Source organism: Papio anubis, chromosome 17, assembly GCF_008728515.1.
Source record: "Papio anubis isolate 15944 chromosome 17, Panubis1.0, whole genome shotgun sequence".
Lineage (NCBI taxonomy): Eukaryota > Metazoa > Chordata > Mammalia > Primates > Cercopithecidae > Papio > Papio anubis.
Window position 1 is genome coordinate 64,569,197 of NC_044992.1, and position 26,195 is coordinate 64,595,391.

Sequence of the window (26,195 nt, forward strand, 5' to 3'; positions counted from 1 at the left end):
GAGGGAGTGCTATTTCCTGGGGGGAGTCAGGGAGAATATTTTGGGACTGCATCAGTCTGAAGACAGTGAAGGAGCTACAGGAGTGATAAACCAGTCGCCCCTGAGTCACTGCACTGAGTTATGTTTTAAAATAATTGTGAATTCAACTACCTTTAGATAGTGCGCATGCTGTTTAAAGTTTGCCTCAGTCCTCATGGTTCCCAACTGTCTTCAGCTGACTGTCTCCACCCATTTTGATGATCTTTTATTCCCCTGAAGCCACTTGAGTTTGCTGCCTTCAGATAGAAGGTTCCATCCTGCAGAGTGTGGCATTTATGGCTTTGTGGGTCTGGGTGAACCATGGAGACCTCACCTGCACCATGTCTAGAGAACGCCGTGTGATCCCAAGGCTGTGACCTTACCCACACCCTGTTTATTTCCAGGCAGGTAGAACAGCAAAGAATGTACAAGGCCCGGTGCTTGAGTATGGAAGGTGAGGGAAAATGAGACATTGAGAGTGACGGCAGGGTTGGCTCGGTCAGTTGGGTACAGCAGTGACAGGGAATCCTGGAGGAAGGGCAGGTTCTACATGACAACAGATGGAGAAATACAAGAACACGTATTCAGGACAAAAGACTCGGCTGGAGCTCGACTTGGGTATCATCAGCAAACACATGGAAAATAAAGTCACAAGAATGGAGAAGGTTGTCCAGGGATGGCGCGTTCAGTGAAAAGGAAGGATGTTCTAGATACAGGTCCCCGGGAACATCACCTCTTAAGAACAGGCCATAGGATGAGAAGCCCACCATCAAAGGGACTTTCCAGGAGCAGGTGGAAAGAGAGAGGGAAACCAGGAGAGCCCAGGGTCGAGAAAGACAAAGGGAGGGCTTCGAAAAGGAAAGGCCTGAAGAGTGTCAGTGGCTGCCTTTGTTTTTTGTCATCAGTCTTCACACCTTTGAAGTGCTTAGAGTACAGCTTGCGATTCTGTCCATGTTTTGTTTTCAAAATGATCATCACCCACTTAATAGCTCATTTGAAAGACTCCTCTCTCAGGGATGGCCTTCACCGGACCCCATGCGGCCTCCATCAGTGGGGCTGGGGTGCTGAATGATAATGCACAGACAGCCCACCCAGGTGACACGCACACCCGGAGCACCCCTGGGTGCAGAACCATGCTCTGGGGTACCAGGGTGCTGGCTTACCTGGCACTCTCAAAGGTAGCAGATGCCGTCTTTTCTATAGCCCCGAATCCAACTCCAACAGCGAGACCCTCTGAAATAGACGTAAGAAAAACAAGAGGGGTTAGGAATATTTCCCAATAAGGAACATCACCATCACTGTCACCGTGTCAAGTAGGACTGCATGAGGCTGCCAGTCACAGGAAATCATACTAACAGCAGCTTAAACCCAGGGAAACTAAGGCATGGGGTCCAAATGGCTGCTGCCTGCAACCTAGGAATGATTTTTGTATTTTTTAAGTAATTGAAAAAACAAAGACTACTTCATGACACATGAAAATTATATAAAATTTGGCCAGGCATGGTGGCTCATGCCTGTAATGCCACCACTCTGGGAGGCCGAGGCAGGCAGATCACCTGAGGTCAGGAGTTCGAGACCAGCCTGGTCAACATGGTGAAATCCCATCTCTACTAAAAATACGAAAGTTAGCAGGGCATGGTGATGCACGCCTGTAATCTCAGCTACTCGAGAGGCTGAGGCAGGAGAATCACTTGAACACAGGAGGCAGAGGTTGCAGGAAGCCAAGAGTGTGCCACTGCACTCCAGTCTGGGTAACAAAGTGAGACTCCGTCTCAAAAAAAAAGAAAAAGAAAAAGAAAAAAGAAAATTGTATAAAATTCAAATTTGAGTGTCTGTAAATGAAGTTGTATTGGCACACAGCCATGCTTATTGGCTGACGAATTGTTTATGGCTGGTTTCATGTACATTAGCACAGTGGAGTAGTTGGGACAGAAACCGTATGGCCTGAAACCCAAAATATTTACTATCTGGACTTTTCATAACCCCTGGCCTAAACACACAGGGCTTTATTTATTAGCTCATGCAACAGAAAGTCCAAGGTTGATACGGCAGCCCGATGATGTCACTGTAGACACAGGCGTCTTTTGTTTTCGTTTTTTTTTTTCTTCATCCTCACCATTAGGTCCTCATAGTTGCAAAGTGACTGTGCTACCTCCAGGCATCTCAACTACATCCTAGGCAAGAAGAAAGTAGAAAGGTAGAAACCTTTCTTTATCAAGTCTTTGTCTCATTACTCTGGAATGAACGCCTTTCCTGGCATCCCTCATACCTCTGGCCAGAATAGGAGCAAACGCCCATCCCTGGTTCCATCACAGCCTCAGGCCCCAAATCCTGAGACTCCGGAACTGATTGAGGCCAGTCTCCATCCCTCTCTGGGGCTGGGAAAGAGCCTACCCTGCCCATGCTCCCTAAAATCAAGGGAGCCGCCATCCGAATAAACTGGGGTCTTGTCAGCAGGAAAGGAGGAGGGGTGACACGATCACCACCACCAGCATGCATTTTTATTTTTATTTATTTTTATTTTTTATTGAGATAGAGTCTTGCTCTGTCGCCCAGGCTGGAGTGCGGTGGCGCCATCTCAGCTCACTACAAGCTCCGCCTCCCGGGTTCATGTCATTCTCCTGCCTCAGCCTCCTGAGTAGCTGGAACTACAGGTGCCCGCCACCATGCCCAGCTAATGTTTTGTATTTTCAGTAGAGACAGGCTTTCACCATGTTAGCCAGGATGGTCTCGATCTCCCGACCTTGTGTTCTGCTCGCCTCGGCCTCCCAAAGTGCTGGGATTACAGGCATGAGCCACCGCGCCCAGCCAAGCATACATTTTTATATGACTGCTCTTTGAAGAACATTCCAGCTTTCAAAGGAACCACCCTCAAATGGTGCAGACAGATGCGGTCTACACTGAGGGGGTGGCTAGAGTCGAGCTTGCAGCCTCGGGCTAGATAAGATGGGTTTTCAGGTCCTTTCCTGCGGTTCACGGGCTTGCCAAGTTCACCAGCCACTCGCCTAGGGATCAGATGTGGGAGGATGGCGCTGGTCTGCGTGTATCTGATGGAGTAGTGAGGGTCATGGAAGGAAATGGACCTGACCCAGTGGCCGTGGACCAAAGGGGTAGAAGCACAGCGTCAGGGCGCTTCTGACATCTGTGAAGAAGGCAATGATTCCCCTCGATCCAAACACGAAGGAGAACTACTGAATTACCACCACTGTTCAGCAGCAAGGCCAAGGGCTTTGGGGGGTCAAATGAGAACTTTTTTTTAAGAAGAGGGAAGATATAAAAATCTACTGAGTGAGAGGAACTCATTTTCTTTTGATTCACTGCCTCTTAGTATAGCCCGTTTCTTCCTTGTGTCCTGTCTGCTTGAAGTGGGTCCAGGATGTCGGAATTGTGATACTGACTCCAGGAGACACCTGGGGACAAGAAGGCAGTGGAGACTTATCGCATGTTCAGGTGAAAGTGCTCACCTGTGATGCAGTCTGGCTCAACAAGAGACCACAATGGGGTCTGGAGCCCAAAGATCCTGCTAAGGAATAAGGTGTTCTTTTTTTTTTTTTTTTTTTTTTGCCTCATTTTACCCTTTGTGCTTGATCTCCTGCGGGGTCCTGATGGGATAGCTGTGACCACTGTAAGCTGCAGGTTGAGAATTTGGGATTCTTTTTTCTTTTTTCTTGAGACAGAGTCTCACTCTGTCGCCCAGGCTGAGTGCAGTGGTGCGATCTCAGCTCACTGCAACCTCCACCTCCTGGGTTCAAGTGATTCTCCTGCCTCAGCCTCCCAAGTAGCTGGATTACAGGCATGTGCCCCCATGCCCAGCTAATTTTTGTACTTTTAGTAGAGATGGGGTTTCACCATGTTGGCCTCCCAACGTGCTGGGATTAAAGGCATGAGCCACTGCACCTGGTGAGAATTTGGGATTCTGATTCCCTACCAGGTATCCTTCCACTTTTCTTATAACAACCAACGTCAGGACACAGAGTCCTAGGACATTGGAGCTTGCCCCACACTGCAAGCTCGACTCCAGAGATCAGCCGCTGTGACTCTTGGGCCCCCGCCAGGTTCAGAAGCCGGGTAGTTAGAGGGAGGTCTTTCCAAAACCAGACAGCAGCATCAAGCCTTGTGGGCCTGGCCTCTCAGCATGCATGTGCACACCCAAGCAGGCCACGGAGAAGGCTCCCCAACTCTCCCTTTAACAGCTCTGAGACTGAAGGTGGTTGGCTGGAGTCAGCACTACCAGGGCAACCAGACTTTAAAATCGATATGCATTTTAAAAAATTATTTTTTCTGTTCTTGTGATAGTTTGCTAAGAATGATGGTTTCCAGCTGCATCCATGTCCCTACAAAGGACACAAACTCATCCTTTTTTATGGCTGCATAGTATTCCATGGTGTATATGTGCCACATTTTCTTAATCCAATCTGTCACTGATGGACATTTGGGTTGATTCCAAGTCTTTGCTATTGTGAATAGTGCCGCAATAAACATACGTGTGCATGTGTCTTTATAGCAGCATAATTTATAATCCTTTGGGTATATACCCAGTAATGGGATGGCTGGGTCGTATGGTACATCTAGTTCTAGATCCTTGAGGAATCGCCATACTGTTTTCCATAATGGTTGAACTAGTTTACAATCCCACCAACAGTGTAAAAGTGTTCCTATTTCTCCACATCCTCTCCAGCACCTGTTGTTTCCTGACTTTTTAATGATCGCCATTCTAACTGGTGTGAGATGGTATCTCATTGTGGTTTTGATTTGCATTTCTCTGATCGCCAGTGATGATGAGCATTTTTTCATGTGTCTGTTGGCTGTATGAATGTCTTCTTTTGAGAAATGTCTGTTCTGCATGTTCTCACTCATAGGTGGGAACTGAACAATGAGATCACTTGGACTCAGTAAGGGGAACATCACACACCGGGGCCTATCATGGGGACGGGGGAGGGGGGAGGGATTGCATTGGGAGTTATACCTGATGTAAATGACGAGTTGATGGGTGCAGCACACCAACATGGCACAAGTATACATATGTAACAAACCTGCACGTTATGCACATGTACCCTACAACTTAAAGTATAATAATAATAAATAAATTTTTTTAAAAAATGAAAAAAAAATTATTTTTTAGTTACAGTTGACAACCTTGAACAATGCAGGGATTAGGGGCACCAATCCCCTGCACAGTCGAAAACCCACATGTAACTTTTGACTCCCCCAGAAACGTTACTAACAGTCTAATACCGACCAAAAGTCTTACCAAGAACATAAAGTCAATTGACACATATTTTGTGTGCTATATATATTATATACGGTATTCTTACAAGAAAGTAAGCTAGATAACACTTCTTATATTCTTACAGTAAAGCAAGCTACATAGAAGTTCTTAATGTTAAGAAAATCATAAGGAAGAAAAAATACATTTACAGTGCTGTACTGTATTTATCAAGACCATATGTTTACACTGTCTGTTCATAAAGAGGCGTTGTCTGTCTGAAACGGCAGGCACCCACAGCTGCAGACCTCAAACTATGGTACATATGAAGCAAGTTAATTTTTTCTTGTAATGTCATGACTTTTCTTTGCTTCTTGGGAGCACTTCCAGTATCTCTAATGGCACTCTGTATGGGTCCTGTGGTGTTATTCAAGGTTTACAGTATTGCACTAAACATGATGAAAAATACGTCAGAACTGAGAGAGATCACTTTTTACGGTAACATGCAATTCACTGCAGAGGTGAACTGCTCACGAGGAGATGCTTAGTGTCACAAGGCCTTTTTTATTTTTTTTTGAACTTGAGACGGAGTTTCACTCTTGTTGCCCAGACTGGAGTGCAATGGTGCGATCTCGGCTCACCACAACCTCTGCCTCCCGTGTTCAAGTGATTCTCCTACCTCAGCCTCCCGAGTAGCTGGGATTATAGGCATGTGTCACCATGCCCAGCTAATTTTGCATTTTTAGTAGAGACAGGGTTTCTCCATGTTGGTCAGGCTGGTCTCGAACTCCTGACCTCAGGTGATCCACCCGCCTCGGCCTCCCAAAGTGCTGGGATTATAGGCGTGAGCCACCAAGCCGAGCCCGACAAGGCCTTTTACAGGCAGCACCCGAGCCCACTGCAACAGCAACAGGAGGTGGCTACAAAATGGTTGCAGTAGTACAGTGGGCTGTAGTTAATTCTATGTAGTTATGACTTAATATTGCATCATTTTTTTAATGTTTTAATTTTTTAAAAAGTTTTTCATAGAGATGGTCTCACTAAGTTGTCCAGGCTGATCTTGAACTCCTAGCCTCAAGGGATCCTCCTGACTCAGCCTCTCAAAGTGCTGAGATTAGAGGCTTAACACTGCATCTTTATGTTTGCTTATATTTCTCTTCATTGCGAGTGGCACCATATGTGACCTGTGTTTAAGGGTATAATTTTTGATAAATTTTAACTTTTTATAATAGATTTATGTATTTTTACAGTAATCAATGATAGACTAGACTAGTATCGACACATACATTTCACTGCAGGTATAAGGCTTATAGTCCAGTGTCTAGCATAGAAAGGGCCACCAGTGCCCCATTTCCTAAGGCAAAGAATCACAGAGAGATTAGGATCTTGAAGACAAGGCCTAATTTGGAGCCTAGAGGCCTAATGTGGAACACTATCATTTGCATTAAAATGGCTAATTCAAATATAGGTTGGAACTGTCACCTCCAGTCCACAGATCAGAGAGGGAAGGTGATGGGAGCTGGTCTGAGAGACATAGGTGGGTTCTGAGTCCGAGGCCCAGGGTGTAGATCCTTCATCACTCCATGAGTAGATACGATGAAAGCCACTACTCAAGTATCAGAAAGGGGTGTGGATCCATGTTCAATATTTTAAGGTTCGCCTGATGGATGTGACACCATCCAAAAGAGGTAGGCAAGAAGGAGTACCCAGCCGGGCGTGGAGGCTCCCATGCCTGTAATCCCAGCATTTTAGGAGGCTGAGGTGGGCGAATTGCTTGAGATCAGGAGCTGAAGACCAGCCAGGCCAACATGGTGAAACCTCGTCTCTACTAAAAATACAAAACAATACCTGGGCGTGCTGGCTCACGCCTTTAATCCCAGCTACTAGGGAGGCTGAGGCAGGAGAATTGCTTGAACTCGGGAGGCAGAGGTTGCAGTGAGCCGAGATGGCGCCACTGCACTCCAGCCTGGGTGACGGTGTGAGACTCCATCTCAAAAAAAAGAGTATCCTAGGTGAGGTGCCTGACGTTGGCGAGAGCTGAATTTCAGGGCAGGCTGCGATGGGTATGCCTAAGGGTTTCTGACATCCTTTCCATTAGGGAGGAGGCAGCCTTGCTTGTGCAGGCCGAGTCGCGGGAGCTGCCCATGTCCATGGTCACGAGAATATGAACTTCGAGAACATCTGACCTGCTGCCACCTGGCCAGTGTCCTGCCTTTGAGGAGTCCAGTATTTACAAGCCTGCTATTCTCAACCTTGTTTTGCACTCACACACCTGAGACCATCCATCGGTAACGGTGGGTCTGCAAGGCACAGATCTTCACCAGGGACCCTTGGGGAGAAATCAAGGGAACTACTTCCTGACACTAGACAGGCATATCCCTCCCTTGGAGAAAATTCACTTTCTAAAACCATAAACAACAGCTGGTTGACTCTTTTGTTAAAAATTTTCTTCTAATTAGTCATTTTAATGCAAATAACAGTGCATGCTAATTAGCAAAACAATCGCTTCGAGTAGTTTAGCTCGGAGTTCAGCAGCCTCAGCTCGATGACTTATATAAATGCTCACAACAGCTTTGGGAGGTTGGGGAAGGGAGCACCCAGTGAGCAGATGAGGAAAAGGGCCTGCCCTAGGTGACCCAGCTGGGGAGGCTAGAGCTGGGTCGTGATCCGCAGTCTCTCATTCTATTCCCCACCCCCAAGTGTCCTCTGCTGCCCAGTTTGCTCGCAGCTTTCCTCCAGCTATGACATGGCCCCACGGGTAGTGAACACTGGCATCTGAGTCTCCGTACCCTGAAGAGGTTTGGAGCAAAGGGAATGCATTTTCCCTCCGGCCCATCCTGGACCTCGGGCCAGGCCAGGAGCAGGGACAAAAGTTCACAGATGAGCATTCCGTGATGGTTTGCAGATAAGCACATCTTTCCTCTCAGTTCTCCAGTGGCCCTGGCGGGAGGGAACCACAGCTCCGCGCTGCCTTAGGAGGCTTCAGTCCACTTTCCCCCCGGATCCAGAAAGTGAAACAGGAAGAAGAGGTCCTGGGGAAACACGGTGTATTTGTTACCACGTCTGGAAACAGAGGTGAGCCCTGAGAGTTAAGCTCATGAGAAGGCAGGACACGTTAGTTACGTATGCAGAAAGAACAGCACAACGAGAATTCAGGCCGACACTGAAGATCAACAGACGGTAGAAAGAACTCACTGGGTGGAAAAGGAAAGGAGGAAAAATGCCCACTGGTGCTCACGCCCCTGGTGTCCCACCCCGAGTGCAAACAGAAGAAACCCAACTCATACTGTGAATAAGTTCTTGCCCCTTTACAAAGCTATTGCCATTAGCTCAGGGAAACTGAACTGCCAAGCCTGGGTTAGGAAGTCCGACTGAACGCAGGGTGAGGCAGGGTCTGGAGGACAAACTTGAACATAAGCACCAAAGCAGAAGCAGCTCACTCCAACCTCCACCTGGGGCTGGAAGGTGGCTGTGCCTGCCTCTCTCCACCTCCCCGTTGCCCTTGTAACTCCATCCCTCCATGCCCTCCTCTGTGGAAAACAGTAACAAAAACGGTTGAGATAAACCCGGGCTCAAATCTTAGTATATTATTTAAGGTACTTGCAAAAGTGAAAGGGGAATAACACTGCTTTGCTTACAGGATGGTTGTGTTAAATGAAATGTACCTGGCCGAGCGCGGTGGCTCACGCCTGTAATCCCAGCACTTTGGGAGGCCGAGGCGGGCAGATCACGAGGTCAGGAGATCAAGACCACCCTGGCTAACATGGTGAAACTCCATCTCTACTAAAAATACAAAAAATTAGCCGGGCATGGTGGCGGGTGCCTGTAGTCCCAGCTACTCGGGAGGCTGAGGCAGGAGAATGGCGTGAACCTGGGAGGCGGAGTTTGCAGTGAGCAGAGATCACACCACTGCACTCCAGCCTGGGTGACAGAGCGAGACTCCATCTCAAAAAAAATAATGAAAAAAAAAAAAAAATGAAATGTACCTGACAGGCCTGTTCAGGGTTCCTCACTATTGACATCTGGTTGTGGGGGACTATTCTGGCCACTGTAGGGCGTTTTGCAGCATCCCTGGCCTCTACCCACTAGACGCCAGTAGCACCTCCTGTCCCAGTTATAACAAAGATGTCTTCAGAGATTGCCAAATGTTACTTTTCTTCTCTCCCGATGAGGGACACTTACAGAAAACAAAAAAAAAATTAAACTATTATATTAATAGAACACTGTTAGAGTTTAAGTCAGTGGTAGGAAAGCAAACAATGAAAAGTGTTTTCTCTTTCAATGGACCCATAAGCAGCTCTTAGTTTTAAGGGCATGGGGTGGAGTTTGCAGTCTTCTCGCCCAGTTCTGGAGGCTGAGAAGTCTGAGATCAAGGTGCCCGCAGAGTTGGTGTCTGGTGAGGGCCAGCTTCCTGGTTCACAGATGGGGGGTTCCTTGCTGTGCCCTCATATGATGGGAAGGGTGAGGGGGCCTCTCTCTTGGGCCTCTTTTATATAGGCATTAATGCCACTCACGAGGGCTCCAACCTCAAGACCTAATCACCTCCCCCGAGTCTCACTTCCTGACACCATCGCATTGGTGGTTAGAATCTCAGCATACACATCTTTTCCCCTCCCTCCCTCCCTCCTTCCTTCCTTCCTTCCTTCCTTTCTTTCTTTCTTTTTCTTTCTTTCTTTCTTTTCTTTCTTTCTTTCTTTCTTTCTATCTTTCTTTCTTTCTTTCTTTCTTTCTTTCTTTCTTTCTTCTTTCTCTCTCTCTCTCTCTCTTTCTTTTTCTCTCTTTCTCTCTTTCTCTCTTTCTTTCTGACGCAGTCTTGCTCAGTCACCCAGGCTGGAGTACAGTGGCACAATCTCAGCTCACTGCAACCTCCACCTCCCCGGTTCAAGCGATTCTCCTGCCTCAACTTCCTGAGTAGCACCTGGCCTCACACATTCTTGAGAAACACAAATATTCAGACCATAGCACCTGACATTTATGGGCGTTGGTAATGAGTGGATGGGAAGGGGCACCCGTACAGGGTAGCTTGAGAAGTACAATTACCTTGTTTCGGCAGAGCCCGCTGCTGGGACAGAAATGGCCCACTCAGAGATGCTATGGGGACATTCTTCTCTTCCTGCCAGACTACGCTCCCTGGGATGTTGGCCCAGCTCAGATCATCTCAGCATGAGAGGGGCTTCTAAACAGGATACAGCTGTTTCAGGGTGGTCAGACCAGGGGTAGGAAGTAGAGGGCTGTCATTCCCCTTGTTCTGGACTTGACCCAGACCTCACGGCAGCTCATGAACACATTCGTCTTGGGTGGCTTTCTCACGGGACATTCCTCCTGGGCTCACAGCTAACTAAACGCGCAATCTTTCCCTGTATGCTGTTGTGAAGCCACCGTTCTCCATCCTGTGCCCGCACCATTCATTCTTTGTCTCTGAGGGCATTATGCGGATGTCACTAAATCTCTTTGTTCCACGCCATTTGTTCTCCAGCTGGGCCTCTGGTTTAAGCACTCATAGTATCAGTTCCAGAAGTTATAGCCAGAAGAAGCCTAGAAAATGTCAATGCAAAGGCCACACAGAAAATAAGGGGTGATGCCACGACTTTTCCTCCTTGATTTAAAAAAATGTTTAAATTAAGATAAGCAGATAAGACCCTGTCGAGGCTTAATAAATATTATACATAGCCACCACCACCACCACTACTACCACCAACAAACCCCAAGGGTGGAGAAATGACAAGTTATGGGATGGCTTATTCATTTCCATCTCCCCTAAAGACAGAGTAAGAGAAAAATGACTTAAATTACAGCTAGATGGATTTAGGCAAGAGGCAAAAATTTGCTGGAGAGAGGAGGGCTTTGAAACATATGATAAAGAAACTGAAGGAAGGTCAAGGGTGTCCTTCTCTGCATGAGGAGTGTCCTCTGAAGCTGGGAGCTACTTCTCAGTCAGGGATGACTGGGATGAGGACAGAAGGTGGGTTAGGAAGAACAAGGCAGGTAGCCTCATAACATCCCTCAGGCCAGGTGACACTTCACCAGTAAATACGGATTCAGCTCTAGAAGCAAGGCTGAACATCCACATGTACATTCTCAGGTCCCAAAAGGCACTCATTAAAAGCCAGAAAAATAACCACGTTGAGGGGCCAGGTGTGGTGGCTCACTCCTGTAATCCCAGCAATTTGGGAGGCCAAGGCAGGAAGATGTCTTGAGCCCAGTTCAAGACCAGCCCAGGCAACATAGCAAGACCCCATCTCTACAAAAAAATTAAAAAATTGGCTGGGCGTGGTGGTTCACGCCTATAATCCCAGCACTTTGGGAGGCCGAGGTGGGTGGATCACGAGGTCAGGAGATCGAGACCACGGTGAAACCCCATCTCTACTAAAAATACAAAAAATTAGCCGGGTGCGATGGCGGGCGCCTGTAGTCCCAGCTACTCGGGAGGCTGAGGCAGAAGAATAGTGTGAACCCGGGAGGTGGAGCTTGCAGTGAGCCGAGATCACACCACTGCACTCCAGCCTGAGCGACAGAGCGAGACTCCTTCTCAAAAAAAAAAAAAAAAAAAAAAATTAGCTGGGTGTGGTGGTGTGTACCTGTAGTCCCAGCTACTAGGGAGGATGCGATGGGAGTATCACTTGAGGCCAAGAGTTTGAGATCAGCCAGGACAACATAGTGACACCCTATATCTACCACACACAAAAAAATTGGCTGGGTGTGGTGGCATGAACCTGTAGTACTAGCTACTCAGGAGGCTGAGGAGAGAGGATCATTTGAGCCCAGGAAGTCAAGGCTGCAGTGAGCTATGATCACACTACTGCACTTCAGTCTGGGTGACAGAGCGAGACCCTGTCTCTAATTTAAGAAATAAAACTAAAAACAAAACATGTTGAAACATCTATTGCTGGAGTGGACAATGGGGGCCTTGGGGACAGGGTGTGCCCACCTCCAGCTGCATCAGGAGCCTCTGAGGTGCTGGACAAGCTCAGATTTATTTAATGTTTCCTTTGAGACAGAGTCGCACTCTGTCACCCAGGCTGGAGTGGAGTGGTGCGATCTCAGTTCACTGCAACTTCCGCCTCCCAAGTAACTGGGACTACAGGTGCACACCACTGCACCTGGCTAATTTTTGTATTTTTAATAGAGACGGGGTTTTGCCAGGTTGGCCACACTGGTCTTGAACTCCTGACCTCGGGTGATCTGCCCACCTCGGCCTCCCAAAGTGCTGAAAATACAGGCGCGAGCCACGGCCCCGGCCAAGGACAAGCTCAGCTTTGATTCCCCGTCTGTCCCAACCTGTCTGGGAACTGTCACTAAACTGGGAGAGGACAACACACCAGGGAAGGGAGCAATGTCACGTAACACTGCAGCAGGGATTTCTCAGCCACAGTCTATCAGGAGAGCCGATGCACAGGCTTAGACACACCACGGGGCAGGGCTGCTGTCTTCATTCTCACTCTGAGCCCCAAAACTTAGCTGAGCCTTCCGGGGAGACTGGCTGGCTGGCGATGTACTGATAACCCTGCCTGGCCTGTCTTTGGTTGCAAAAGTCTAGCAGGAAGCAAAACCAAGAAGGCAGGAACTCTGATCGTATTACACAATTATTAAACCAAATGTTGGTAGAACCAGCCAGGTATTATCGCCAAGGAATCCCTGTGGAGTCTGTTAGAGGCTGTATAAAGGATGGAAATTTACCAACTTATTTTCTTGAAAAAGTAGTTTGATGCAGTTTTCTAGTGTGGATTACTAATCCTGCTATTTATATTGGAAAAAGATACATGTGGGGAAAGATGAAAAATAGAGGTGTTCTAGAGAAGTTGACTTTAAATCAAATTTTTATCAATAAGGCCAGGTGCAGTGGCTCACGCCTGTAATCCCAGCACTTTGGGAGGCCAAGGCGGGTGGATCACCTGCGGTCAGGAGTTCAAGACTAGCCTGGCCAACATGGGGAAACCCCGTCTCTCCTGAAAATACAAAAATTAGCCAGGCATGGTGGTGGGAGCCTGTAGTCCCAGCTAATCAGGAGGCTTAGGCAGGAGAATCGCTTGAACACAGGAGGCAGAGGTTGCAATGAGCCGAGATCGTGCCACTGTACTCCAGCCTGGGCAACAGAGGGAGGCTCCATCTCAAAAAAAAAAAAAAATTGTTATCAATAAAGTCATATCCTACTGTTTATGAAGAAATATTGACAATTGAAGATACTCTAACATGAATCCCCCTTGTAACTAAAATAACTACTTCCTAATTAACGTTGACAAGTGTGCTTTTTCAGCATCTCCGACTGTTTCACATTGGGATCCCCCGAAACAGTGGGAGACCCAGAAAATGCTATTCTCCAGTCATGGCTGCTGACTTAGAATTGAGCCTGACTCCAGCAGACTGCGGAGACACAGGCAGCGCCGCGTTTGTATGACTGAAGACAGACAGCCACATCTTCAAACAACAGGTGAAGGCATCTTGTTAAACACCCACATCTCGGAGTCAATTTCAATTTGCTTTAGTTCTCAATAACCAGACGAAGATCAGATCTCTGTGTTCCCTCAGAGAAAAAGGGAGAGAATGCCTACGCTGGCATGGAAGACTCCGAGCCGTTCCAACCAACGAGCTCCGTGTCACGCCCAGATGCACGCCTCTAGCCAACTCCCCCTGACCTTGCACCACGGTCGTCCACACCTGGGTTTGTCCTGAATCTGAAGAAGTATCTCTGCAGACTCAAGGATAGACCAGGTGTGGGAGAGGGACCAGAAAGGGCACCACGGTCTACTCTCCGAGCCTCTTTCTGCCAAGCTGAGCACACTCTGTTGTTGGGTTTTATTTATTTATTTAATGAGTAATTGCTCATAACCAAGGGAGTTGTTAGTTTTGAGGTCAAGGGACTGAGCAGAAGCAAAGAGGCAGGTCAGGTAGCTTCTGACTCAGTGGGTGGACCTGCTGTCAGAAGAGCTGCCATCTTGGAAGTCACAAAAACTCAAGATACCCCCTGCCTTGCCCAACAGGGAATGATCATGAAATCCCTGTGCCCTCTGAGTGGGGAATGCTGCTATCTGTTGCTCCCAAAGACTCTGTTCCACCAGTGAAGCTGTGGTGTAGAAAAGCTTGCAACCCTGTAGCAAAGTTCCTTGACTCCAAAGTCAGAGCCTCCTCAATCACCCGGCCACTGGGTTTCTTCCCTCTATGTCCAAAGTCCACGGCAGGCAGGGAAGTGTCTGGATCTGACAGATTCACTGTATGCAAGTGAACAGGGTTATGTTCTGGGGAACCTTGTATGTTCACAACAAATTCCTCTGGGAGGCTTAGAAAGCAGGGACAACCCAAGAAGCTCTGTCAATGTGAGGACACAGGACAATGGGAGCATGAGGCAATGAGTAGTGTGGTCAGAAGGGAATTATTTTTCCCAAGACAAGCCTATCATGTGATAAGTGGGCAGCAGAGGTGGGCAGGCTCTCTGGTCCCCTTGGGAAACTGGGGCTGCAGATGGAGGCTTTGCTAAGTGCCACCCCACCCTAGTCAGTGGGAGCAGTCCCCAGCCCCACACCTGCACACTGAAGGCAGGAAGTCCCTAAGCACTGGTCACAGGGATCTTTCTGCCTGATCCTAGGAAAATATGCCTCTGAGGTGGTTGGACCATTCTAGGAGAAAGAGGGGAAAGCATGTCTGAAAGCACCTCTATGACTCCAGACTCAGATTCGTAAAACACTAGATGGAAGTCGTACCAGGAACTCAGCCACACATCCCTCCCGGCTGGGAAGGCCTGCAGCTGAGAGCACACGCACAAAAAGACACAGGCTCCACTGGCCCAGCCTCTCACCTGGCTCATGAAAAGATCAATGCCGGGAGTTCTCCACAAAGAGACTGGGAATTCCTGGGGCAAGGCACAAGCCAGATGGTCGGGGAATCAGGTGTAACTCTGCAGTAGGGGGGTGGCGTCCATTCTGTGCCGCCTGGGAGCCAAGAGAGTCACTCTGGGGATTATCCCACAAGAGGGTCTCACATCCCCAGGAGGAGGATGGCCACTGATCCCTGCTAGTCCTCCCCTGATTTCACATGAACGGGTCGTGCAGTCTGGGTCCCAGGTCAGACCCGACTGCCTTGTCAAAGGGAAAGGCAGCCTAGGGCCAGATGCCTCGGAACCACAACGACATCGCCTGTGATTGGAGCCTCACCCCACCCCACAGGCCGCACATGGGCATCGTGAACTCCGCACACGCTTGACTGTGGAATACCTCTGGATGTGGTGGGGAGGACTTATTTATGTTTTTGTAATTTGTATGTTCTTCAGGGCCTAAAAACCTGGAGGAAAGGATTTTTTTTTTTTTTTTTTTTTTTTTTAATTCCCTTCGAGGACTTCTGAACAAAATTAGACTCTGGCAGTTCCTTTAGGATGATAAATAACCTAAGATGCAGGTTCATTTATCACTTCCCATATGTGATTCCCACCAAAGTATTTCTAAAAGCCAGGCAAGAAAAAGATTCTGAAGTCTCAGATCACTAGTATGTTTTACTACATGGAGGGCAGGCATCACACCACAGCGTATGTATCCAAGGGAGGGAGGGGCATGTTTTCCTACAAGCAGCAGTATTTCAATTGTTAATGGAGGAAAAAAAATAACTGCCTGCCTCACACATCCCAGTTCAGCAATTGCCAGGTTTCAGGTGTCAGACGGCAGACTGTCGGCACCTTGGGGTGCGCCCCGTGTGGTCATGGCCTTATTGGTCATGCCAAGATGATGTCTCAGAAACTGGCATTATGGCTTAGCTCAAAGAGAAGGCTGGAGGCTGTGCGTGGTGGCTCACGCCTATAATCCCAGCACTTTGGGAGGCTGAGGCGGGAGGATCACCTGAGGTCAGGAGTTCGAGACCAGTCTGGCCAACACGGCAAAAACCCCGCCTCTACTAAAAATACAAAAATGAGACAGGTGTGGTGGTGGGTGCCTGTAATCCCAGCTACTTGGGAGGCTGAGGAATGAGAATCACTTGAGCCCAGAAGGCGGAGGTTGCAGTGAGCCAAGATCATGCCACTGTACTCCAGCCTAGGCGACAGAGTGAGACTCTGTCTCAAAACAAAAAAGTGAGTGTACAATATTGGAGTGCTAACATATGATTCTCTATAATATCAGGTTGCTATATGAAGGTAAGGAAAAACAGTCTTAAGGCTTCAAATTCTTCCCATTTGAAGAAGACGGTTCTAAGAATCGTGGCCCCCATCCTCTTATCGTCTAGGTTTTAATTAGGTTCTTTCCTTCCTTCCTCCCTTTCTTATTACCATTTTTAATTGTGATAAAATATGAATTAATAACATGTAATTGAGCATCTTCCTCATTTTTAAGTGTACATTCAGTGGCATTAAGTGCAATCACACTGTTGTACAGCCATCACCACCATCCATCTCCAGAGCTTTTTTTTTTTTTTGAGACAGAATCTTGCTCCGTTGCCCAGGCTGGAGTGCAATGGCATGATGTCAGCTCCCTGCAATCTTTGCCTCCTGGGTTCAAGTGATTCTTGTGCCTCAGCGACCCCAGTAGCTGGGTGTACAGTCATGCATCACTACGCCCGGCTAATTTTGTATTTTTGGTAGAGATAGGGTTTTGTTATGTTGGCCAGGCTGGTCTTGAACTCCTGGTCTCAAGTGATCTGCCTGCCTTGGCCTCCCAGAGTGCTGGGATTACAGGTATGAGCCACTGCGCCTGACTCCAGAGCTCTTTACATCTTGCATAATTGCAACTATCTACCCACTGAACCCGGATCCCCATTCCTCCTCCTCCCTCCCACAGCCCCTGGCAACCATCCTTCTACTTCCTGCCTCTGTGGCGCTGACTCCTCAGGTGTCTCGCGGAAAAGGACTCACAGCATCTGTGATGCCCTCTTTCTTATGTCATATTATCCCCTTGTGTCCCTTCTTCATTTTGTCAGGGGACCTCCTTAACCTCCTACGGGATGTGTGGGTGATCAACTTCTGATCCCTTACCTAGAAAAGAAATTTTTTGATTTTTCTCTGTGACTTTATAGCTTGACTCGAAAATGCTACATTCCAAATTACCTCTCCTTAATATCTTTTTTTTCTTTCTTTCTTAAAACAGAGTCTTGCTCTGTCACCCAGGCTGGAGTGCAGTGGCATGATCTCGGTTCACTGCGGCCTCTGCCTCCTGGGTTCTAGCAATGCTCCTGCCTCAGCCTCCCGGGTAGCTGGGATTACAGGCACGCACCACCACACCTGGCTAATTTTGTATTTTCAGTAGAGACGGGGTTTCACCGTGTTGGCCAGGCTGGTCTCGAACTCCTGACCTCAAGTGATCTGCCTGCCTTGGCCTCCCAAAGTGCTAGAATTACAGGCATGAGCCACCATGCCCGGGCCTTAATATCTTTTTTCTTTTTATTTGTTTTTAAGACAGGGTTTCACTCTATTGCCTTAGCTGGTCTCTAACTCCTGGGCTCAAGTGATCCTTCCACCCTGGTCTCCCAAAGTGCTGGGATTACAGGCATGAGCTATGGTGCTTGGTCTGCTCAATGTCTTGAGGGTATTGTTCCATCATCTTCCAGTATCTGATGCTGCTGCTGAAAAGTCTGATGCTAATTTCATTCTCATTTCCTTCTATTTAAGAAGACTTTGCTCTCTGGAAGTTAGTGGTGTTGTCGTTTTGATTTTTGAGACAGGTCTCACTCTGTGGCCCGGGCTGGAGTGCAATGGTGCTATCATGGCTCACTGGAGCTTTGACCTCCTGGGCCCGACCAATCTTCCCACCTCAGCCTCTTGAGCAGCTGGGACCAGAGATGCATGCCACCATGCCCAGCTAATTTATTTTTAGTTTTTGTAAAAACCGTGTCTCCCTGTGTTGCCCAGGCTGGTCTTGAACTCCTGGACTCAAGTGACTCTCCAACCTCGGTCTCCCAAAGTGCTGGGATTACAGCCATGAGCCACTGCTTGTTTTCACAGTTTTGAGATTCATCAAGATATGTCTGAGTGGGGTCTTTTCTCCGTGCCCAGTATTCAGCATTAGGTAGGTCCTTTAAATCTACAAGGTTGTGCTTTTTTTCAGCTCAGGAAAAATTTTCCTGCATGCCTGCCCTCATACCTTACATCTTTGACTTTGTGTCTGGGAACCGGAGAACTGTTTTCTACTTAACCTTCCAGATAACCAGTTTGGCCATTTATTCAGAATGTTCTAATGAATATATCCATTTAACTTTCTAAAAGAATTCTGGCAATTATATGATATGATTAATTTTCAAGAACTCTTTCTTATTCTCTGATTATTCATTTTTATCACAGTCGGTTCTTGTTTTATGAGCATAATAAATATGCTCTTGAATCTCCAGCTGAACATACCACTTTGAATTTTTATATTCTTCTGTCTCCCGGGCTCTCGGGGTAGGTTGTCCTACTTACTTCAGTCCCTTTTTTTCATTCTCTGGGTTTTTCTCAGGTGTCTTGGGATCTGTTACCTTCAGAGCACATCCAGGGAGGCGGGCCGACGTTGATGACAGTTGGAAAGGGCATTCTCTAGGATTGTACAAGTCTGTTTCCCTAACAGGCCTCCCTGACAGCTCTGAAATTTCATTTCAAAGTATTTCTTTAAAGAACTATAAGTAGAACTACCACTGGATCCAGCAATCTCACTACTGGATATCTACCAAGAGGAAAAGTCATTACACAAAAACAAAAAAAACCAAAAAAAACAAAGAACTTGAACACACGTTTATAGCAGCACAATTCACAATCGCAAAAATGTGGAACCAGCCCAAATGCCCATCAATCGAGTGGATAAACTGTGATATGTATATATGTATATATGTATGTATATATATGTGTGTGTATATATACACACATATATATACACACACGCATAAATACATACACACACACACACACACACAGTAGAATACCACTCAGCCATAAAAAGGAATGAATTAATGGCATTTGCAGCAACCTGGATGGGATTGGAGACTACTATTCTAAGTGAAGTAACTCAGGAATGGAAAACCAAACATCATATGTTCTCACTCATAAGCGGGAGCTAAGCTATGAGGATGCAAAGGCATAAGAACGATACAGTGGACTTTGGGGACTTAGGAAAGGGTAGGAAGGGGGTGAGGGATAAAAGACTAAAAATTGGGTTCAGTGTGTTCTGCTCGGGTAGTGGGTGCCCAAAAAGCTCACAAATCACCCCTAAAGAACTTACTCGTGTAACCAAACACCGTCGCTTCCCCAAAAACCTATGGAAATTTAAAAAAAAAATTAATTGAAAGCTAAAAAAAGATTATACCTTCAACTTAGCGTTGGGCTACAGAGGATGAAGAAGGATGAAAGACTACAGGGAAAGAATGTGGGAATCATAAAGGTAGGTGCTGTGGGTGTTTAGATTCCACCACTATAGCACTGGAAAGATGGGGCAGTGGATTCCTTATGTGGCTCCCTCCTAAGCAGAAACACCAGAGGTGCCGGGCAGCAGGGAGGGTGACACATGCCAGGAGCAAGTGGCAGGAAGTACAGAGCCAACCTTGGGAGCAGACCAATGCTCACACATGCAGGGTGCAGTGATGGCGCAGAGAAAAGGAGTGTGTGCAGGTGTGGTTTCAGACATGTGCAGGAATACAGTGATGGTGTGAGCAAAAGGGAGTGTACACATGTGAGTGTGCCCGTGAGTGTGCATGCACATACACAAATTCCCACACAAGCATCCATAGAAAGAGACTTGGAGATGGCCTTTTAAACACACAAAAACAAAAGTCTAAATCAGTCTCATCAGTCCTGAAACACCAGACCATCCTTCCACGAAACCCGCCTTTTTGTATCCACCTTTTGTATCCGGAGGCAAAGGCCATATAGCAATGAAGGCAGTAAGGTGGAGCAAGTTAGGGCTAAGTCTGTCAGGAGTGAGAAATAGTGTCTTTAAAACCCACAAACAAAAGCAGGAAACGCCAGTGTCACGGGAGTTGGGAGGATGACCATGGGTCTCCACAGACACCGGCAACAGATCAATGACAGCTGACAATCAAGGTATCACCCAGCAAGGGTGCAGGCAAGATGATCTCATAAATCAGTGCGAGACACTTGGTAAATTTAAAGTCGGGCGAAAATGCCAAATATAAATAAAATATTCAACTCAGGCAGCAACGTGCTCTAAGCCCACAGGCCTTCTTTTAATTAATGTCAGATTGGATCCAAGACATTCCCAGGATAGATGGGCAGGCAGGTGCTCAGAGAATCCTGCCCTGTGGGACTGGCCTCCTCCCTGACAAGCTTCACCACCAGGCCCCAAAATTCAGGACACAGGATGCTTCTCTCCTCAGCTGCCACCATGTGGAATCTGCTCTCCCCGCTGCTAGGTGCAACCCTGTGATTCCTGGGAGGGAGATGCCAAGCTGAACTGGGGTAGCTCTGGAGAGCCAGGAGCTAAGAGTTGGCTGATAGTGGAGGGGAATGAGCCAGACAAAGGTTGACGCTGTTCCAATCCCAATATGGGTCAACGTTTGAAAATGGAGGTTAGCACCTCACACCCATGAGGATGGCTACTCTTGAGAAATCAAAAACATAACAAGTGTTGGCAACGATGTGGAGACACTGGAACCCGTGAGCACTGTTGCTAGGAATGAAAAATGGCACAGCCAGTGTGGAAAACAGTTTGGTGGCTCCTCAAAAAATTAAAAATAGAATTACCATATGGCGATAGCAGTTATGACGTCCCTGAGGTTCCGTTTTCTGTCTCTGTCAAATATTTCTGTTATGGGAAGTCCTGATTCACAAGGAGGTGGCAATTCTACTTCTGGATACACACCTCAAAGCACTGAAAGCAGGGTCTCAAAGACATACTTGCCTACCTATGTTTACAGCAGCACTATTCACAGTAGCTCAAACCTGGAAGTAACCCAAGTATCTGTGGATGGATGAACAGATAAGCGAAATGTGGTATATCCACACAATGGAATATTATACTGCCTTAAAAGGGAAGGAAATACTGACACATGCTATAACATGGCTGAACCTTGAGAATATTATGCTAAGTGAAATAAGCCAATCACAAAAAGAAGAATACTATCTGATTCCACTTACTTGAAGTACTTAGTCAAATTCATAAAGGCAGAAGAGCAGAATGGTGGTGGCCAGAAGCTGGGGGAAGAGAGGCATGTGGATACTGTTTAATGGGTACGGAGTTTCCATTTTACAAGATGGAAAGAATTCTGGAGGTGGATGGTGGTGATGGTTGCACAACATTATAAATGTATTTAATACTCCGAAACCACAGCCTTACAAATGGTTAAGATGGTAATTTTGTTACGAGTATTTTACCACAATTAAAACATTTGGGGAGAAAAAAACTAAAATGAAGGCTAAGGTTTAAAAGTGGTTCAATGGCCAGGCGCAGTGGCTCACGCATGTAATCTCAGCACTTTGGGAGGCTGAGGCAGGCAGATCACGAGGTCAGGAGTTTGAGAGCGGCCCGGCCGACATGGTGAAACCCCGTCTCTATTGAAAAAACAAAAACAAACCAAAAAAAACCACACAAAAATTAGCTGGGCATGGTGGCAGGCGCCTGTAATCCCAGCTACTCAGGAGGCTGAGGCAGGAGAATCGCTTGAAACCAGAAGGCAGAGGTTGCAGTGAGCTGAGATCATGCCACTGCACTCCAGCCTGGGTGACAGAGCAAAACTCCATCTCAATAAATAAGTAAATAAATAAAATAAATAAATAAACAAACAAAAGAAAAAGAAAACAGTGGTTCAAGGTTCAAGGCCTGAAGTGGGAGGTCCCACTAAACTCTCAGGGATAAGACCAGGTAAGACCCGATTCAAGCGAAGACAGGAATCACATGAGCCAGGACATGAATTTGACTCAATGACCCTGAAGATGGCAGCCCCCTAGTATGCTGTGATGAGTTGGTTGAGTTTCTCCTTCAGAGCTGCTCCCAGTTATTTCCTGGTGGTGGGGAAGGTGGGCGCTGAATCTCCCCCATCCTCTCCTAGAGCATCACTGTTGAGTAAGGATGGTCCAAGGGCTGGGGCTGCCTATGGCTGAGAGGACAGTCTGGGTCGTGGGATGGCTTTTTGTCCCCCAGGGCAATCGAACCTGCCTTATGCCACCGTTAGTGGCAGGCACCCCCACCATGGGGCCTTTGCCCATGCCATCACTCTATTCTCTGTCTGGCACATTTTTTTTTTTTTAATCCCTTCCTGCCTACTTTTCTTCCCCTGGTCACTGGCTCCTCATGCTTCGTTTCTCAGTCTGGAAGTCCTCTCCTCCAGGCAGCCATCGCTGGCTCCCTAGTCTAGGTTAGGATTTCTGTCAGATATTCTCACCTTACTGTATGTTTACTGTGTGTGTCCCCACCATGCTGTCCCCTGGATCTAGACCAGGCCCGGGAACCTAGGAGGTGCTCAGTTAGCTTTTAAAAAAAAAAAAAAAAAAAAAAAAAAAAAAAAGGTCGCCCAGGCTGGAGTGCAGTGGCCGGATCTCAGCTCACTGCAAGCTCCGCCTCCCGGGTTCACACCATTCTCCTGCCTCAGCCTCTCGAGTAGCTGGGACTACAGGTGCCCGCCACCTCACCCGGCTAGTTTTTTGTATTTTTTTAAGTAGAGACGGGGTTTCACCGTGTTAGCCAGGATGGTCTCGATCTCCTGACCTCGTGATCCGCCCGTCTCGGCCTCCCAAAGTGCTGGGATTACAGGCTTGAGCCACCGTGCCCGGCCAATACTTGGTTACTTTAATTGCAATCTCTAGCTACATGTGGCATGCACTGGCAGTTCCCCTATTCAATCAACATTCCCTCCCCTTTCTAACAGAATTCTCATTTTGTTCAGCATTGAAATGTGGCTGGCTAAAAATATTCAGTTCCCCCATCTTTCTTGTGGCAGTAGGTAGCCCATTGTCATGGTTCAGGCCAGTGATACCGCAGTTGAAGGTTTCCTGGAAAGTGTTTGCTTCCCTAATACAGACTCCAACCCATCCTGAAGAAAGGTTAAAAAAGGGAGATCCTTTTCTTTTTCTTGCCTGGAACACAGGTGGGATGCTTGGAACCATGAACTACTGGGAAGGACAGGAGATAAAAAATGGCAAAGGCTTCTGCACTTGTTTACTTGAGCAGCCCAGAACTGACAGCCACCCGGACTTCACACTGTGTGAGACACGGAAATCCCCACCTGTGTAAGCCACAGCTGCCCAGATCGGTTGATACTTGCAGCCAGAGGGTTCGTAACCTGTATACGCCAACCGGAACATTTTACACAGGACTGAAATGACCCATGGATGACAATAATGATAAATAATCTTGGAGACAGCCTGGCTAACGTGGCAAAACCCTGTCTCTACTAAACCCACAAAAATTAGCTGGGCGTGGTGCATGCCTGTAATCCCAGCTACCCAGGAGGCTGAGGCAGGAGAATCACTTGAACCCGGGAGGCGGAGGTTGCAGTGAGCTGCGATTGCACCACTGCACTCCAGCCTGGGTGACAGAGTGAGATTTCATCTAATAATAATAATAAATAATCTTGGAAAAAATTACAGAAAATAATACAGATACCAGATAGCAGAAAATGGCTGGATTTTCAATATGCAGGAAAGATGATGGACTATATAAACCAAATAAATTGGTTTTTTGTGGAGCCAAAAAAAAAAAAATCAAGGAGAGGTCACTAAAAGTCTGGCTCATGAATTTCTAAAACAGACAAATAAGCCAAGGAACAGAAGTGGTGATCCAGAGAAAGCAGGGTGGATTCATTAATAATAACTCATTTCAAACTAACTACAAAATTCTTTTGATTGAATTTTAACTAGTAGAGCAGGAGAATACAAAGGATTCTTAAAAATCATGTGCCTGGATTTCCTTAAAGCTTTTGATTCTCATGACAGGATGTGAAAAAGCTTTTTAAAAGCAGCAATGTCATGGTTCAGCTAACTGAATTCATAACTGGTTGAGTGGCTACTCAGTGGGTATAAATCAATGAATTTATGCAATCTTAGGAGGAGATAAGCCAAATGCTTGGCCATTGCTATTGTCCATTCCATCTTCACATCAACACCTCTAGAGGAGACACAAAATAAAAAATTCATGAGAAAGCACAAAGCTGAAAACAAAGGTAATATACTTGATATAAACAAGGCACAGAATTCTCAAAGGGTGGAAAATGAGCTAAAACATTTAGCTCAGATCTAGTATTCAAGAAAAATGTAAGATTCTGAAAGTAGGTATAAAGAACTAACCAAGAGAAGAGAGGTGGGCAGCTCTGGGCTCCAAACAAGGAAGTGCTCTCTCATAATTAGTTACCTGCTTAGTTACCTGTGTGGAGCCACCGGCCTTGTGATACCCAGAGAAGTATTGCGCATGCAGATGTCCAAATGTCTTTGGTCATGGAATCCTGTTTGTTTTTTTCTTCACAGGTCTCATGATATATAGATTTTGTGGAGCTTATTTTATTTTATTTTTTTGACACAGGGTCTCACTCTGTCACCAAAGCTGGAGTGCAATGGTGCAATCTCAGCTCATGGCAACCTCTGCCTCACAAGTTCAAGTGATTCTCGTGCCTCAGCCTCCCGAGTAGCTGGGATTACAGGCGCATGCCACCATGCCTGGCTAATTTTTGTGTTTTTTTAGTAGAGAAGGGGTTTCACCATGTTGGTCAGGCTAGTCTCGAACTCCTGGCCTCAGGCAATCCACCCACCTTGGCCTCCCAAAGTGCTGGGGCTACAGGCGTAAGCCACCACGCCCAGCATTGTGGAGCATATTTTAGCACAGGCTATTTAGAAAAGACATCCAGGAAAACCATCTGCTTCCTGTAGAGAGCCAGTATGAGCCATCTGAGCCTTTTGCTCCCTTCTGTTGATGAGGCTGGACCCTGGGCTCTGAAACACAGAGGTGGTGTTGGTTCCCATGTGGGACACTGAACAATCCCACGGCCACTGAGCCAAGCCAATCTCCAACCCACGCCACCTACACACCCCATGTCCTACCCTCAGGAATGCTGAGAACATGTGGGTGACTCAGCACAGACCTCCCCTAACACTGGGAAACCATTTAAAGGACACCTTGGTGTATCAATGGGGTTGACATGGTAAACACAGAAGGCATCCTTTTCATTTTTATTAAGAACAGATATTCCTGACCAAGGAAGTCAGCCACCCCCACAGCCATCTCAGAACCAGCTCGGCAGGCAACTCAAATCACTGCTCTCCATAGAAGGCTGTGTACTCATGCCACCTCTAATGTCACCGGGTTACTGCCTGATCTGCCTTCCAGCCACCCCACTGGGCAACGCTTGGAGTGAAATCCTCTGGCCAAGGCAGCTGCTCAACTTCCTATTTGCCTGTTCTTTCTGCTAGAATCCCCTTTGTGGGCCCTACTGCCCCTTTAACCCCACAGCCAATCAACCAACAGCCATTTCATCACCTGTTCCCCAGGACTCTGACCGCATCTATGGAACAATGTAAACAGTAGAGTGCATGACCCAGCTAAATGTAGCAAAATAAAACATGTTAGTCAAATTCCACCCCAGGCCTTCCAATTTGTGTTTTGTTTTGTTTTGAGATGGAGTCTCGCTCTGATGCCCAGACTGAAGTGCAGTGGCACGATCTCGGTTCACTGCAACCTCCGCCTCCTGGGTTCAAGCGATCCTCCTGCCTAAGCCTCCCGAGTAGCTGGGACTACAGGCTCCCGCCACCATGCGCAGCTAATTTTTGTATATTTAGTAGAGATGGAGTTTCACCATGTTGGCAAAGCTGGTCTCAAACTCCTGACCTCAGGTGATCTGCCGGCGTTGGTCTCCCAAAGTGCTGGGATTACAAGCGTGAGCCACACGACCGGCCCAGGCCTCCCAGTTTTTAAGCAAGAGCTAAAACAAAATGCCAAACATCAGCAGTAATGAAAGGGGAAGGTGATGTCTTTTGAGCACTTGTTATTTTTTAGCTATTTTATTTCACATTTTCAAACATAATCCTTCCAGCCACCACGGGGTGGAGATACAATCAATGTCTGCATTTGAAAGATAAGAAAGCTTGATCCCT

The 26,195-nt window shown here is 47.1% G+C and overlaps 1 protein-coding gene across 12 annotated transcripts in view; it reads right to left on the reverse strand.

Moving 5' to 3' along the window:
* Positions 1-26,195, reverse strand: part of SLC39A11 (solute carrier family 39 member 11) — a 561,386-nt gene that overhangs the window by 87,235 nt on the left and 447,956 nt on the right. For all 12 annotated transcript variants that reach the window (XM_017950929.3, XM_017950930.3, XM_031657167.1 and 9 more), the window contains one exon: positions 1,182-1,251. In XM_017950929.3, the coding sequence (XP_017806418.1) occupies positions 1,182-1,251 (70 nt within the window). The remainder of the gene's footprint in view (positions 1-1,181; positions 1,252-26,195) is intronic.